Source organism: Lytechinus variegatus, chromosome 7, assembly GCF_018143015.1.
Source record: "Lytechinus variegatus isolate NC3 chromosome 7, Lvar_3.0, whole genome shotgun sequence".
NCBI classification, from domain to species: Eukaryota; Metazoa; Echinodermata; class Echinoidea; order Temnopleuroida; family Toxopneustidae; genus Lytechinus; species Lytechinus variegatus.
Genome location: NC_054746.1, coordinates 13,967,439 through 13,983,989, shown reverse-complemented (window position 1 = coordinate 13,983,989; position 16,551 = coordinate 13,967,439). Strand labels below are relative to the sequence as shown.

Sequence of the window (16,551 nt, the reverse complement as noted above, 5' to 3'; positions counted from 1 at the left end):
CTCCACACTTTATAGGCATAGAATATGAGAGTACATTTTGCATGGATACCACTTGGCGGCGATTTGTCAAGTAAGACCTAAACCAATTTAAACATGCTAAATTCAAACCCATCACTTCTAATTTCTTTAAGAGTATTTCATGATTAACCGTATCGAATGCTTTTTGTAAGTCAAGAAGAACCATTCCAACATAACGGCCTTCGGAAATTTCATTCCTAACAAAATCCAGCAAGTGAATTAAACATGTTTCAGTAGAATAACCATTTCTACTATCATTATTATTGCTATTTATATTATTATTATCATTATTATTGGTATCATTCATGGGGTGAGTGCATGTACTGCTACAATTAGTTTGATATAAATATCTATTTAATTGTTAGCTATTTACAAATTTCAAATAAGAGACGGCAAAGTTTTCTGTTAAGTTTGTTTTAAAAAGTTTAGTAGAGGAAACTTGAGTCACTCATACAACTTTCAAGCTATGGTGGTACATTTCATAACAATATTTTGCTATTCCATTGCATCGTGACGATGAATAATAACAAGATTGGTATGACCTCTGCCATATTTTCAGACTCCTAGCTGATTTGTCCCTATGCTGCTCTAAATAGATTAGTCTATGTACAGTTCAGATGTTAAAGATACACCCAAGGAATAGATTGTTAGTAAGAGTGTGATCTTGCAACAATTGCACAATTTCGAATTCTACATTAGTCTATGCTAAAATCTGTTTTAATATAACAAAACATTTTGGCAATCCTAAAATTAATTAAATTAGATATTTATATGATCAGTCAAAAATTTGTTTCCTGAAATTAATCACTAATCTTCTCTAAGCTGATGGTAACCGGCTATAATTAAAATCATAATCCTGCATTTGACAAAGTTTAACATGATTTTGAAGGAGCCAATGTCAGATGACCATATTGACAGATTGTTATCCCAATGATAAACTTTACATTATTGTCCTCTAACATTATTTCTCTGTACTTTTCTACTGTATACTTTCCTACACACTGCAGTGCATGTTCGCATAGAACTTGAAAGGTTTCGTAAAAGATTTTGATTATTTACAACTTGTACACTTTTATCCTTTTGTCTCCAAACAACACAGAATTTAATGTGTAAAAACACTGCAAAGTGTGGAATTTGCATTTTAGAAAATGGAAAACTTAAGGACTTTAATATACAGTCTCAAGGAAAATGATGGATGCTCAGTTCTGAACTTTGAAGGTATATAACGAAGGACCCTCTCAGCAACAATCTTTTGCTTGAATGCTACTATTAGATTTGTAAATTCCACACAAGTAACTCAAGCAGAAAGCCTCTCCTCTTTCCCCCGATGGTTGGTTATTACTGTCTCGACAATATTTTGTTTTTCTTTGCTTCCTAAATTAGATGAGAATTGTCCCCAAGAAAGGTCAAGTGAATGAAAGAGATTCAGTTCCATGTTTCTTTGAAGTCATCCTCGTCTTCAAAGGTTGCTTCGTGTCCATCAATAATCTCACAGAAAGAAAAAAAAACATCTGAAATTTGATTAGAAATATTTGACTTGACTTCTTACATTGCTAGTTTTGAGATGCTTGATAGATTGACTCTGATTTTAACTTGATTGATGACAGCAACTTCTGACATTTTCATCAGTTATCATATTTCTGATAAAATAAGTGTTTCTCCTTAAGCGTTTGGGATAAAAGTCCATATCATCTTTGGAAAATCTTTTAGTATCCGAATTTTCATAATGTATTACTTTCTCCAGATTTTCTTGTACTTGTGCTTTGTTCACTTTTTACTCTTGCTTTTGGATAATATCCATTAGTTCTGAATTACAATTTAGTGATAATGTGGGTAAAATATACGGCATCACCTTTGTTACTGTTGTGTTTAAATTTTGTAGACTTTTAAGACTGCAAAAACAATTAAAAAGTGTATTTGATCTTTAATTTTTTTTTAATTTAACTTTGTGTATCAATAGTTTATCAAACAACAGATCAAACCATGGTTTTTACAAATAACCCAACAGTGAAAACGAACAAAATTACAATTAGAACATTTCAAAAAGATTATCTTTATTGGAGTTTAAAAAGAAGTTTTACCCAATCTTGATATCGGTAGTATTATAGAGTGCACAGGTAATCACTATGTTTTTAGTAGTCCCAGAATTTCTAAGATATGATCCTATTACTGCATGTTATCCCTGGCTCCTGGTCAGTCCATAGCGATGTGTAGGAGTATATGGCCATCAGAGGAATAATTCTCATTTTTAATGGCACTTGTCAAGAAAACTCACTTATGATGAGTTAAGTGTAATCCAATTAGTGTGTGAGTGTCACCCATAGATGTCACCCAATTACTTTCAAATGATAGAACAGAAATGATATATCCTTGACAGAAGAGCAGTAGAATTGTCAGTATTTTCAAATTTCAGTTCTTGGTGGCTTGCACAAGGGTGTTGACTCAAGTGCATGCTATGTGAAATGTAGTGTGTGCAGTAGGTAAAACACCCTTTTGCTAGACCATCAGTAATGGGAATCAACATATGTGTAAATCCTAACGCCCTTCTGCAAGCCAAGTTATCAGCAGATGGTACTTCACTGTCAGAAAATGTTTAACCAATCTATATGTTGGTTCAAATATGAATCTACCAACTATTGTCTAAAACAAAGAAGCATGCAAAATGAATTGGAATATTTTAACTAAAAAGTTGCTAGGTTCATATTTTAAACAACTTACCAACTTTGGAGTTGGTTAAAACAATTCTTAAGGTGTGAATCTGTCATAGTTGGGACTTGTATCCTTGTAGTACTCATACACCTTTTGCTACATGCTGATAGAGTTTGTGAAAGGTTGTTTGCTGGAGCCACAATTATCTGCTCAAGGCGAAACCCCAGGGACCAACATGGTGTTTTGGAAATCGGTCATGTTACAGAGGCCATGATACCCATTTCACAAGCACCCTTTATATCGTACTACATCTTCTCACAATGACAAAGTCAAATTGGATGCTAGATTTCAAGGATTTGATAGCTGTTCCAGCAAAAAGAAGTGGGAAAGCTAGCTTCTGGTTGAGAAGCACTAGCTTGCGATCCAATATCACATTTTCTTTAAAACCCCATGTCTGCTACAGATGAATTCAGAGAGAATCAAATTTGATTTGGTCACTGTTTGGGAGAATTCAATTAAATTGTGTGACTTGCAAAGTTCGAACTTGAATAATTAAGTTAAAGCTAGACAAACTACCCAACAGTTTTTAGACAGAAAGTTCAAAGGTTTAGCAAAGGAAGATTTTTTTCCTAAATTATTTTATCAGGGGCCTGTTGCATAAAACTTTTTACCTGAGAAAACTCAGGTATTTTTACCGGAGTTTTTGCCCTGTGTTAAAGGCAATGGCAGAAATCAGACTAAACTTAGTTTTCAGTTTTTACTGGAGTTTTCTCAGGTAAAAAGTTTTATGAATCAGGCTGCAGTGTTCACTAAAATCCATCTTACAGTCTTGATTCTTCCCCTATTGAAACAATAGGCATGATATATCCATTTTTATTTTAAGCTTGCAAGACTGAGAAACAACTTAAGAGAATGGCTTTTGGCATTGAAAAGGAGAATTCTATTATTTACTATAGAAGATACAGAAAAATGTATCTATATGAATCCCTTGTCATTTCATGAAACTCCCTCGTCTGATCTTGGTCCTGTTTCATGAAAGACTTGTTATGAATTAACACACAACCATTTCTAAAACAAGTTTACTATCAGCCAATCAGGTTGAAGGATTTCAGGAGGTTTTAACTTTATTGCAATATTGTGATATTGCAATATGATAATAGTAAATTTAATGAAACTGGTCCCAGATGGTATACGATGTATGTTTATGTGAGGGTATTGTTTTGACAGAGGAATAGGGAGAAACCTTCTTGAACTTCATGGACGTTACCTCATTGCTGAAGCGGCCATTGCCCTTTTTCGTTTATATCTGATACAGGATGCGAAAAGTGCATCTTCTGCAAACTTATAATCTTGGTCAATTTTTTTTCAAGATGCATGAGATATATATAGCCCATTTCAGAATTGATCACGACCAAAATGAGAACATTCTATCTGAGGGATAAAGGCAAGACGATTGACTTGCCCAATCAGAAAAGCAATGCACTGCCATATTTTCATGAATTCAAAGTTGATGTATTTTGGGGGAATTGTGAAAATCAAGTCACAGGTTTGTTGTAAATGGAAATATATTCAGCAGCTTGAATAGATTTCAAGGCCGTACAGGAAGAGTGCAGTTTGAAAACTCTGCAATTGGATCATTTGTTTTTGAACATTTTCTTTCCTTCTGCTTTTGACTTACAATCCTCAGTTAGCAAGGATAAAAGTATCAAATTATTTTCTCTCACTTTCTTCATGATGGATTTTGAGGGCCAGAAGAAACTATATGCATTGTATCACGTATCCCTTTGGGATACGGAAAGAAGACAAAACATTACACAAAATGATATTTTCTTTCAATCGATAACATCACATTCTCTGTAATGTTACCTGGATGGGTTTCTTAGAAGGGATGGTAATGCCTAGATACTCTAAATCTCATACTTCTCCGATATCAATATTGCATCTATCTAATGCAATGTATGGCTAACAAACTTCAACTCTTGCACCTCCTTCCATCCAGACAAAAACCCGCCAAAAAACGTGATATCAGGGGATTTTGCGACAATAACATTTTGAGAGACCATGTAAGAGATTGTTTTCAAGTGGATATTCTGCTGCTATTCGTTGGTAATAACCTGCCAGATTTGATTTCTTTTTCATTAGTGAGAAGAGGGATAGGGTGATGCGTGCTTAGAGGGAGTCGTGCGCGACATTGCCTAGAACGTGAGATCTAGGTAGCCAATCACATTATTGTAGATTTCAGAGTGTGAAATGTTCAAAATTTCAGCGCACTTGGGGTAAGGATCAAATATGAACCAGTTCAAAAGGGGGTTGGGGGCATTAGGGGTGGGAGTCATAATGATAAAAGTAGTAGGAAATAATATCAAAACTTGTTGATCATAAAACTGATACTATTACTTTTTTCTATAAGATATTATTGATTGAGGTAATGGTTCTTGATGTTTGGAAAGTTATATATGGATCTTCAGACTTTTGATGAGTATTTTCGTTGCCTTGTGTTAAATTCTGCACAATTTAGTTTAGGGCATGAGTAGAGTTTGAATTTCATGTCAGACAATTTCACTCTATTGCTCTGCTGAAAATTTAGGGATATTATACCCGAAATCTATAAATTGCTCTTAAAGAGTATGAAAAGTATTTTTGTTCAACTAATTGAGATTTTGTGATCAGCCATTGCAAATTTGCAAGGTGGGGCACATACACATGTAAGTCATGCCAACTCTTGTCTAGAAATATGATAATGACATACAGAGGCCTCCCTATTTATTACCCTGAATCTTCTCACATTCAATTTTGGGCAAATAGCATGGCTATTGCAATAATGTTCGGTGATATGCAGTTTATTGATAATGTTGTGACAGCCTGAGCATGTGATAAATATAGTCCAAGATCAACATTCAATATACACATCTCCCATTCCTCTCTCACTTTGGCGAGTGCACCATATCTTTCTCTCAAATTCCCCTTTACGGATATGATGTGATTTTAAGCGTGAAAAAAAAAAGCGTGTTCCAAGATGCAATAATCAGACAGTTTTATGACATTTCATTAAAAAAAATCTACATCTTAATTTAATTTATTTTCATAATGCACATTTTATGCAATAAATAAGTAGGCAACTGAGAACCAACTTTTTTTCTTAAATGTTTTCATTGTTTAGATGTACTTTAGTATATTTCTTTCTGACTTTCTAATTTTCAAGTCATAGAGGATAAAGTTATAGAGGAGGTTAGTTTGATTATAAACATATGTAATGATAATTAATTTATTTCTCTATTGCTTTAAAGATCTTTGAAAATCCTGAAAAAAAGAACATTTGATTCAGACTGTCATTTTACATCAAACCATGAATATTTTAATCGCTAGAGGGTATTCATTTGTCTCGCAATCTACTATGTGTCACTTGATAAATAGTTGCAGCGGCACTCGAAAGCTCGTGAACTTGTAAGCTAGTTAACACTTTTTGCGAGAGTGATCACGAATTTCCTAGAAAGCCAGTGAACACTTTTTGCGAGAGTGATCACGAATTTCCTTGTTGACCATAGTAGATTGCGAGACAAATGAATACCCTCTAGCGATTATTTCAATCCGCAATAATGAACCTATTTAGTATCATGAATATTTTACTCAGATAGACTAACATTGACATTATATAGTTGCTTTTAAAGGGGAAGTTCACCCTGAAGAAAACTTTCTTGTAAAAGTAGCAGAAAAAATAATAAAAAATATTGGTGAAGGTTTGAGGAAAATCCGTTAAAGAGTAAGAAAGTTATTAGAGTTCAAAATTTTGGATTTGTGACGTCATAAACGAGCAGCTGCCCCATGTGTTATGTAATATAAAATGTATGAATTTCAAATTCTGTATGGTTCCTGATGACTTAATTTTGTTTTCTTTTCATGATCGGATGTGAAATGATTTGTCTATTGATATACAAAGTTACAGTGAAAACCATTTTCAATTTTCTGAGAAAATGACATTTCATTGATATTTTACCATTCGCTATGTAGGAATGCTGCTCGCATATGACGTCACAAATCAAATAATTGAAATTCTAATAACTTTTTAATTATTTGATGAATTTTTCTCAAACCTTCGGCAATATCTTTTATTATTTTTTCTGCTATATTTACAATAAACTTTTTGTCAGGGTGAACTTCCTCTTTAAGCATATTATGTTTTAAAGGCTCTCTTGTATCAACTGAGAGCAGTGCTTTATTTCTGGTAAGAGAATGATAAAAGTAATGTAGGGAAAATGACACCATTAGAAAGAGTCCTTAGTCTGTACTAACTCATTACATTTAAAATGAGGTTCAGCCATTAAAGATTGTTCTGCAAAGCTAAAGCAAGTAATTTCCTGTTCTCTACAAGAAAGCTAGGTTACTGTTTGAAATCGGATGAAAGTCATTCTCATGTTCATTCACCCTGTAGCCCCATATATAGTAATCCATGCTGTATAGTGTCATTCTCATTAGGTTTTTCACATGACCAGAATGGGCCGTGTGTGTGAAGAACGATCTGGGGTTCAATAACATAGCAGGGCATCTGCAGTGTTTGTTTTCATTAGGAAATGTGGCCCATTACTCTCTCGCTATTGCTGCGAGCGATTAATTTTCCCTTTGACGGCTTTTCAACCGTCATCCACCCCCCAATGGATGTCCATGTGGTGTTTATGGATCTGGGGATTACTTTCTGATTAGGGCTTCAGCTCTTGTAGAAAATCTTCTTCATGATGATGGACATATTAACGTGTCATACGAAACCTAGGATACATTGGTGCGATGCGTTCTGTTGCTGTGCTTTGTTTCGATGATGCGGGGATGATTAGCAAAACTGGAGCAGGATATTTCATGTCCCAGATATTGGGAATAGATTCAATTGCATGTTTCCGATGTCTGGATGCTTAATTTGCATTCAAAAGCCACCATGCTCAAGTCCATCCTGTTTTTGAAGAGCATTCAGCCTTGGAAATGATAAATGATACGTTGTCCAAAGCAATGATTTAGAGCAAAGTACAAAGTGCCCAAGTACAGACAGGATATAGGATTTTCTCCAATATTAATTCAAAACTTTTTTTGAGGACACCATAAATATCACAGAAGGGGGGGGGGGTAGATTAGGTAAGAGAGATGGTAAGAAGATGGGAAGAAGGTGAGCAACATGAAATTTAAATTTTTTTCTATTTGTATAGAGAGGGAGAGAGGGGGGGGGTTCCAATATAAATCTGTTTCATAGATATTGATGAAATCTGTAACAAGTCTGTTATTCACTTTAATGACAATAATGTGTCAATGTCAATGGGAATCATAAGAATAATTTTGTGAGAGAGTGTGATTAATACTGAATTTATTCTCCTTTATATATTTTTCTCCTAAGTGGTAATTTTCCAACATTACTCCATCTTCAAAATTCTTTGATATAAAGTCAGTACTTGTGATTATCAATTAAAAAATGCAAAATTTTATTCATTTTAATAATCATATTGTGTCTGTGTCAAGAGAGTATAAATAATTTGGTGAGAAATATTGATTAGATCATTTTTCTGTTATCCTTCTCCTTTAAATGTCACCCCCTATTTCACATTATTCCTCATACCAGTAGGAAGCAGAAAAAGCAGTGATATTTGTAGTTGCAAATTATTTTCCTTGTAAATGATTGTGTATTTTATGTTTTTAAAGTCAATTTTCTTAATAGTTTAGACTGATTTAAGGTAATAGACAATTAACATTTCAGTTGTGATTCTTTCTTTTGTTGATGAAATTGAACTTATTGATGTGTGTATTATCTTTTTGCTGCTAAAATATATCATATTGCAGGACCTTTTGAACATCTTAATGAAAATTTGAATAATATAAATTCTCTTTCTTTGCAGGCTACACAGGAGTCACATGCAACATCCAGTATAATGAATGTGTATCCAGCCCCTGTCTTCATGGAGGGTTCTGTGTGGATGAACTCAATGATTACCGGTGCGATTGTGGCCCCGGTTACACGGGTGAACACTGCGAAACCAAAGTGGACCTTTGTGAATCAAGCCCGTGTCATAATTCAACAGTGTGTGTGGATGAGGGAAACACATATTCATGCGTCTGTGGACATGGATTTACAGGTAAGATCGAGGGAGAGATAAAATGGAACAGCTTGTCAGTAGTATTTACTGACAAACTTGCTTTCAGCCAATCAGATACAAGGATTTCAGTAGCTTATAACAAGTGTCAGTGGATATCACCGACAAGATACATCTTGAAAAGTTCCCTAGCAAGCATGAGAAGGAACCCTTCACAAGAAATTGAGTAATTACGTTATCATACATCTTATAGGCAGTTATTCCAAAGTACAGTTAGAACATTACATTTCCCCTCTTAAACTGATGTTGCGAGTTTATCTAATTGCTGAAAAATAGCCAAGAGGCTGTCTCAAAATGAGATGGATATGTCTAAAGTCATGCCTAAAGGACCTTTGTTCAACTGGAATTTATCTCATAACCTTTTTGATGACTACTCAATACAAAAAGTCCCCTAAAGCATGGTATGATTATTATGAAAATGCATTAAAGACCGGCTAAGGCTTCTACAGGTATAGGGTCAACAATGTGAACTATATTTCAGTATAATCTAACATTTTAATCATAGAACATTACAGTGGCCATGGAATGATTCTTCCAACCATTAGAATTCAAAAGTGGCATTATCTCATATCTAGGTCCCTCTCTATGCAATGTTTTTTTAAGGGCTCTCTTTCATTTATCTTTAGAAATTAGGGACTGGAGATCAGAAAGCTACATTCAATGATTATGAAATGAAATTTTCAGTCCTTTGTTTGAATTTGAATTATTTGATATAAAAAAGAAAAAGACACAGGGATATTTCATTTTGATCAGGCATTCAAGTAAAATGATTTTTCATACAAAATTTATCCTGGAAAACACATTATTATTCATCGTCTCCACATCATAAATCTTTTATGGCAAACACATGAATTTGAATAGTGATGGACACATATTGTGTATTTACCAAAGCAAAAGACAGACCATAAATATTGTATGCAATTGGTTATTTAAGTGCTTTGTTTAACTCTTAGTGGAACAGTCAGTGGATTTTGTCCTACCCATCTGTTGATCAAACAAAAACTCTTCTGTAGTTTTGTCTGAAATCGTCAGGTAGCCAGCATTTTTGTTTACCCCACTCCCAACTAATTTCCTTTGTTCTTCTGTGCATGCCCTAGGCGTTCAGTGTGAAATCAACATCAACGAATGCGAATCGATGCCTTGCTTAAATGGCGGGAGCTGCAGGGACGAAGTTAATTCCTACAGATGTCTGTGTACAGGTGGTTTTGAAGGCGCCCACTGTCAGAGTAAGTCATCGGCTTGTCCTCTTAGCAAATAATATCTCGGGGTGTGGTTAAAATCAATGTTTGTTGGCCTTATATATTATTATATATCCCTGCAAATATCGATATAATTGCATCTGTTGTTTGGATGTCCAAATGGAGCAGTTGTCGATTAGGGCCCTGTAGCACGAATCTTAGTGACTGATTGCATGGTTGTTTTGGGTGATTGATTGCTTTTATCATCATGTGCAATGAACGGTAGTAATCAACTGTGCAATCGATTGTGAAGTCTTGTGTAACAGGTCCCACATATCTTGATTCCCATCCAGATTAAGGGGTATTTGGACAATTACTTGGACAACCATAACTATGGAAAGCCAACATCAACATCTGAAATACATGTTTGTTCAAAATATTTTCAAAATATGATATATATTCATACATTCACTGTTTTCTTGACAATTCTGTATGCCTCTTTTGTTTTCAAAGGAGATTGTGCAAATTTTTCCCAAAGAAAAAAATATGTCAGTGATGGATTTCCATATACTTTAGGTTGATCGGATCAATTGTTACTCTTTGTAAGACGGGGCTCTGATGCGATTTAGAGGCATGAGTTCAAAGGTCAAAACAGCCCTTGAAGTAAGCTGTTGTGAGGGAAAAGCAATGTCTTTTTAACCTCTGTCATTAAAAGGCAGTTTTTTTAGGACAATTAGGTAGTTGAGATGCGCACCGAGGCAATCACCTTCAATGCCTTGGGTTAACACAATGTCTGGATCAAAGGTCACATTTAATATTACACATACAAATTTCAAAAAATGATTTCATAGGTCAAATTCAAATTTGGCTCATGTATGCATCAGTCACAGTGATCTGATCTTAATTTGGGTTTACAAGGTCAAAGTTCCTAGAGGTCATGGCTCGTTTCTAGTGAATCACTTGGAATTAATCCTTGTTCATGAATGCATAGGGTAAGATCTGATTAGATGATGAAAGTTTCTTGAAAATTTAGAAGTTAGTGTTCAAAACTTTTCAGTTCTGGCAATAAGGGAGACATAAATTTAGTTTTAGCGCAGTTGATAATTCATGTAGATTCACTTTTTTTCTGATGATAAAACCTTTTATGCCATTTTCAACTCTTCTGTTTGGGATTTACCAGTAGTTCCCTATATTCTGTGAATCCTGTCATATATATGTATTTATTCATGACATTCTTAATTGCTGTACATATATCAAAATGGATAGATTTGATGTATTTAAACTTGAGTCTGAGTATAGTCTGTCGTAAGTCGATAAATTTTCAATTTAAGATGGATAATCTGCTAGATATGAATGTACTTCATTATTTTCTCGACCTTTTCTGCACCCAACTAATTCAGATTGTAATTACTGAGCTGTGATAAATCTAAAATAGTGTTGGTGATTTGCTGAGTTTCTCAATTGGTTAGAAAAATGAGAAATGCTAAAACATTCATTGACAAGATGATAAAAGTGGTCTGATATTTGCAGTTTAGAAATTGAGAGCAATGTATGATAAACATATGACATTCCATGTTTTAAGTTAGCTTTTGAGAAAATGGCACCAAGACTATGGAACAACCTTCCCCATGATATCGAGGGCCAACTCTAAAAAACTAAATTTCTGCGCAAACATAAACCATGAAGCAAAGGTAACACTCTGCCTGAGTCACCCTTCCATTAATCTCATAATCACCCAAGTTGAAGCAATTTTTTAGACCAGATTATTAAAAACATGTGTTATATATACCTATTCAAATTTGAATTTCTCCTGAAGCAAACAGATTTCTGTGATTCAAAAAGATTTGACTTAGGCAGTTTCATACTTGTATATGGTATTATGCATTCTAAGAATTGTGTGTAACTATTATTAATTATTACATTGAATATTTCCAACAATGTCATGAACAGACATTATCCTACATTATGTTTTTATTCACAGATCTTGACAATAATTTTAACTCTCTTGTAATTTTGATTTCACAGTTCCGGAATCATTTATTGAGCACGATGCACCACATCATTCCAATAATGGTCCTCAACAGCACAATTATTACATTGTAATCGGTGTTTTAGCGGGGGCGCTCTCGGTCGCCATGAGTATAATTGCCATCTGTGTGTGCTGGTTACAAAAGGGTACGAATCCAAGGAAAATTCAGCCAGTTGCAGGAGGTGATGATGACAGGTAAGAACAAGACTTTAAAATATAACTTTACAGTTTGTTTGTAATTGTGAATTCTGGCAAGCAGTTGGCTTCAAGCACAAGCAATAGATAGCCAAGCAAAGGATCATGCTTCAGCAATTGCTTTATTTCATATGCATAACCCTTTGCTAGTGCTTGAACCCTTTTCTTGACTTCAGAAAGCAATTGCTAGCTGTTTGAACAATAGCGACATCACGCTGGTGCAAACACGACTCGCAGAATAGGCAGGACTCGAACGCAAAGGTGTGGCAGAGCAAATTATTGCTTCTTTCATCTGTATTCCTCAGATGTTTCAAACTAACTTGGTTTTTTTTTTATAAATTTATTTATTTGGCATTTGGTTTGCACTTATTAGTAAGAAAACATATATATGTTGGCAATGTTACACCTTGGGGTTCTCTCTCAGGTGCATAAGCATGATAAAAAATGCGAACGTCCTGATAAGCAAACACTCAAGCTGCTCTTATGGAGCTTGAAAAACCACAAGCAAGTACTTAAATGCACAAGCAAAATGCTCAAGAATGCTAGCATCCACTTAGTGATTGCTGGAACTTATTAGCATAAGCATTTGCTTGCTCATTTTTATGCATATTTCTGAGTGCCTGTAACAATAATGTTAGCATTCAAAATCACTCAGTAACTGGCCTTACATATATGTTTGTGCCAAAGTAGTAAACAAATCTTGTATGCAGGGTTCAAGATACACCACCTTTTAGAAAAGTAACAAGTTGGTTTTAATTTTCTTTTGCAATTCGGATTTCAGACATTTTATTTATTATCATTTGTTTATATTCATTTTGATTCAATGTCATAGAATTCTGTAGAAAAAGAGGATCAAAAGTTCATGTCAAATCTTAATTTGTTTTGGATTATATTTGTAATCAGAGTTGAGTTAGGTCATATGTCTGATGAATTCATCTGAACAGATGGTTAAGGTAGTGTAAGAAGCGTGGTTCTTAAAAGAAGAAGAAGAAAAGCAATATGTTTTTTTTTTATCCAAACAAATGCTCTTTTGCCACAATGTCCCCAATAAAAATACTTCTATCTCTTCAGCAAAAGTCAGTGTTTACTTCTTCAGTAAAATTTGAATTTGTAATAGTACACACATTTAGGAATGAATGTTAAGTAAGTTTTCATCCCCTAGGCAATTCCATGAAAAATGTCTGTTTAATTCTCAAATATTGGGAATCTCCCTAAATTCACATGTCTCTGTTTTTAGTTCATATAAAATTATCATGATTCAGGCAGCTTAGCTTGTGAACTGAAGTAAGTATTGAGAAAAGGTGGTTGGACGTCCAAAAGGTTGATTATTTTTATAAAATTGCCCACATTTAACGTTATAATTTCAAGTAGCTATCTATGTTAAAATAATATCTGCAGTAAACCCTTCCAGCTTATGCCTAGGTCACATAGCCCGGCCGATGAGGTTCCGATGAGCCAGCGATGCGATTTTAGCCGGACACCGGCCGGACTCCCGTGGTCACCGGCCGGCGTTTGGGGCTAAAAACCGCATCGGTGGCAGCTCGGCGAAATTTAACTTCGGAGTTAAAAATTCGACGGGCTCTCACCGAGCTCCCTCATCGCAGCCCCATCCTTACCACATCGGAATACGCATCGGCCGGTGTACGACCGAGTATCGGCCGGTGTCCCGTGCCAGTTTATGTTTATTGCCATATTTATTGTGTATGTGGTAACATCCAAGGTATGAAAACTAAAGTTCTGTCGTTGTCTTTATTGTTTTTATCTTTTTAACATCTTAGAGCAATAAACTGAGAACTCAAAAGGTAAAACAAAGTTAATTTAGAAGGAAAGAAAATGTCATTTAGAAGGTTTTATAGAACACACCATAAAAATTGGTTAATTTTAACAAAGTTGCATAGATCAAAAGTTAAACAGTACTCAAGTAAAAATTAATATTTCGTAAGACTTTATCTGATATGTAAACAATGGAGATCCTTCCTCATTATGAAAAAACACATACTTTTTAAAAGGTGAAAACATATTAATGGGCAATCATTTGAAGCCTATTACAAAATTACAAAGCTAATCATATTGGTTGATACAAGTGTTTTTCTTTATGAAAGGTTAGTTTTTAAAGGTGAAAGAAAAGATACAATGACGATTATTCTTTGATTAAAAATAATTCAATCACAATGAATGTGTTGCTGTTGTATTATTTACACACATCTCATCTTATTCATACTGGTGTATTTTAATATTGATTTATTCTTTCAAACAGGTTTGATTTCTTTTGGCATTTATTACTAGTGTTCAAATTAAAAAGAGCAAAGGCAATGTTTTAAGATTACCCAATAACAGATTTATTTGCAAACAACATACTGAATAATGGAAAGTATAACACATCAAAAATGCGTTAAGTCCTGAGAAGAATAATGGAATGTCTGTGGCTGCATCCGGTATACTGTAACAATATTAGACACAAGTTACTGCTGGTTTATTGCCACATCTTGCCATGGCACACTCCCGGCAGGACTGCAAAAGTAATTCTTGAGGTATGCGCGCAGTTCTTTGCCTGGTCGGGTCAATCTTGGCCCGTGCCCTGCAGCTTGCACATCTTCGAGCACGGCTTGGTCTCGCCATGCACCCGCGATGATCTGACCCTGCTCATCTTCCCGGTCGAGGTCAGCATTCTGAAGGTTGGGGTAACGAGTCCTCATGAGGTTGTGAAGGGTCATGCAGGCCTTGACGATCTTGGTAACTTTCGACGGTCTCAATCCCAGGGTTGTTAGCAGACATCTGAAGCGATTGGCGAATATACCAAACGCGTTTTCAACCACACGGCGTGCCCTGGAACACCGGTAGTTGTAGATCCGCTCGTCCCGTTTCAGGTGCCGATGAGGGTAAGGCTTCATCATGTATGGCCGTAGGGGGAAGGCGTCGTCTCCGACCATGTAGTAGGGTGTGTCCTGGTCGTCATTTGGTAGGGGATCCGGCTGGGGTAGTCCGATCGTTCCCTCACGCAGACCTGGCTCCAGTCGCGACCGGTTAAAGATGCCGGCGTCGGAATACGACCCTGGTGACCCCACATCCGCCCAGATGAACTTGTAGTCAGAGTTTACCACTGCAAGCATGACGATGGAAAAGAAGCCTTTGTAGTTGTAGTAAAGTGAGCCGCTCTTGGGGGGCTTCTTGATGGCGACATGTTTCCCATCGATCGCGCCACAACAGTGGGGAAAGTTCCATCTGTCTCCGAATCCCTCGGCTACCGGGCGCCACTCATCTTCTGTCTGGGGAGTGGCCCACATCTCGTCCTCGTATTCGTCGTAGATGGCCTGACAGACCTCGGGGACGAACAGAGAGATGGTGTTGTGTGGGACACGAAACGCGAACGCCAGATCATGATAGCTGCTTCCGGTCGCCAAGAACCTCAAGGTGATCGCCAGCTTCAGCCCAGGATCCAAGGGGGTTCGATGCCTGCAACAGAAGAGGGTGAAATATGAATAAAATCAAACTAGAATAAATATGGATGGAAGACATTTCAGCACAATTTGACAGTAGGTTCATAAAGTGTAAACTTACGTTGTGGTCTTGGCAATGCGGGGGCCAACTCGGTCAAGCAACTCATAGAACATCTGTGGCACCATGCGGAGGTAGGATTTGAAGTCGGCAGCGTGCTCGGCCTCGAGTTCCCTCATGAGCGTCTCATACTGGCCGAAACGAGGTCTGCGTAGGATCCACTCGCGCACCCACCAACGTCTTATTCTTCTGCCGGCCCTCTGTCGCTCCCTCTCGGCTTCTTCGAGCAGTGCTGCCAGGACCAAGTTGTACTGGAACCTCGCCTGAGCTAGCTCGTGTTCTAACAACGCCATTCGTAGTCTTCTCGGTGCAGCCATAGTGATGAACTGACCATTCCAGGTAGGGTGGACATATATATACAGGTATGGAATAGCTGACCATCGGCCCCCCAAGTCCGAGGTACACCGGCCGAACATCGGCCGGGCAGTGTTCGAAGCCCGTTAACAACCCGGCCGGTGATCGCACGGTGTCCTTTAACCTGCTCGGGTACCGGCCGTATACCCCCCGATGTCCGGCCGACCATCGGCCGGACATCGGCCGGTAGTTGCTGCCACATCGGCCGAAAAAAATCTCCACTTTTGAGACAGACTCCGGACGGTCATCGGCCGGTGTTTGGTCGGTCGCCTGTAGATTTCCGGACGGAGCCCGGTCACGTCACCGAGCTATGCCACCGATGAGGGGAGCTCGGCGACACCTCAAAAATCCACCGAGCTCCACCGATGCCGGACACCGGCCGGGCTATGTGACCTAGGCTTTAATCAGGAACAATTCCTTTTTCATCCAATTGTTGTCTCTCTATCTT

At 36.8% G+C, this 16,551-nt stretch overlaps 2 protein-coding genes across 2 annotated transcripts in view; one reads left to right on the top strand and one right to left on the bottom strand.

Annotated features, from left to right (window-relative positions):
* LOC121418497 (fibropellin-3-like) overlaps positions 1–16,551 on the top strand; it is a 33,069-nt gene that overhangs the window by 14,846 nt on the left and 1,672 nt on the right. Inside the window, exons 3-5 of the mRNA XM_041612404.1 lie at positions 8,538–8,774; positions 9,890–10,018; positions 11,996–12,194. Coding sequence (XP_041468338.1) covers positions 8,538–8,774; positions 9,890–10,018; positions 11,996–12,194 — 565 coding nt within the window. The remainder of the gene's footprint in view (positions 1–8,537; positions 8,775–9,889; positions 10,019–11,995; positions 12,195–16,551) is intronic.
* Positions 14,474–16,503, bottom strand: LOC121418496 (putative nuclease HARBI1). Its single transcript, XM_041612403.1, has 2 exons — positions 15,753–16,503; positions 14,474–15,647 (listed from the first exon to the last, which is right to left on the bottom strand). The coding sequence occupies exons 1-2, from the start codon at positions 16,163–16,165 to the stop codon at positions 14,657–14,659; spliced, it is 1,404 nt and encodes a 467-aa protein (XP_041468337.1). The 5' UTR covers positions 16,166–16,503; the 3' UTR covers positions 14,474–14,656.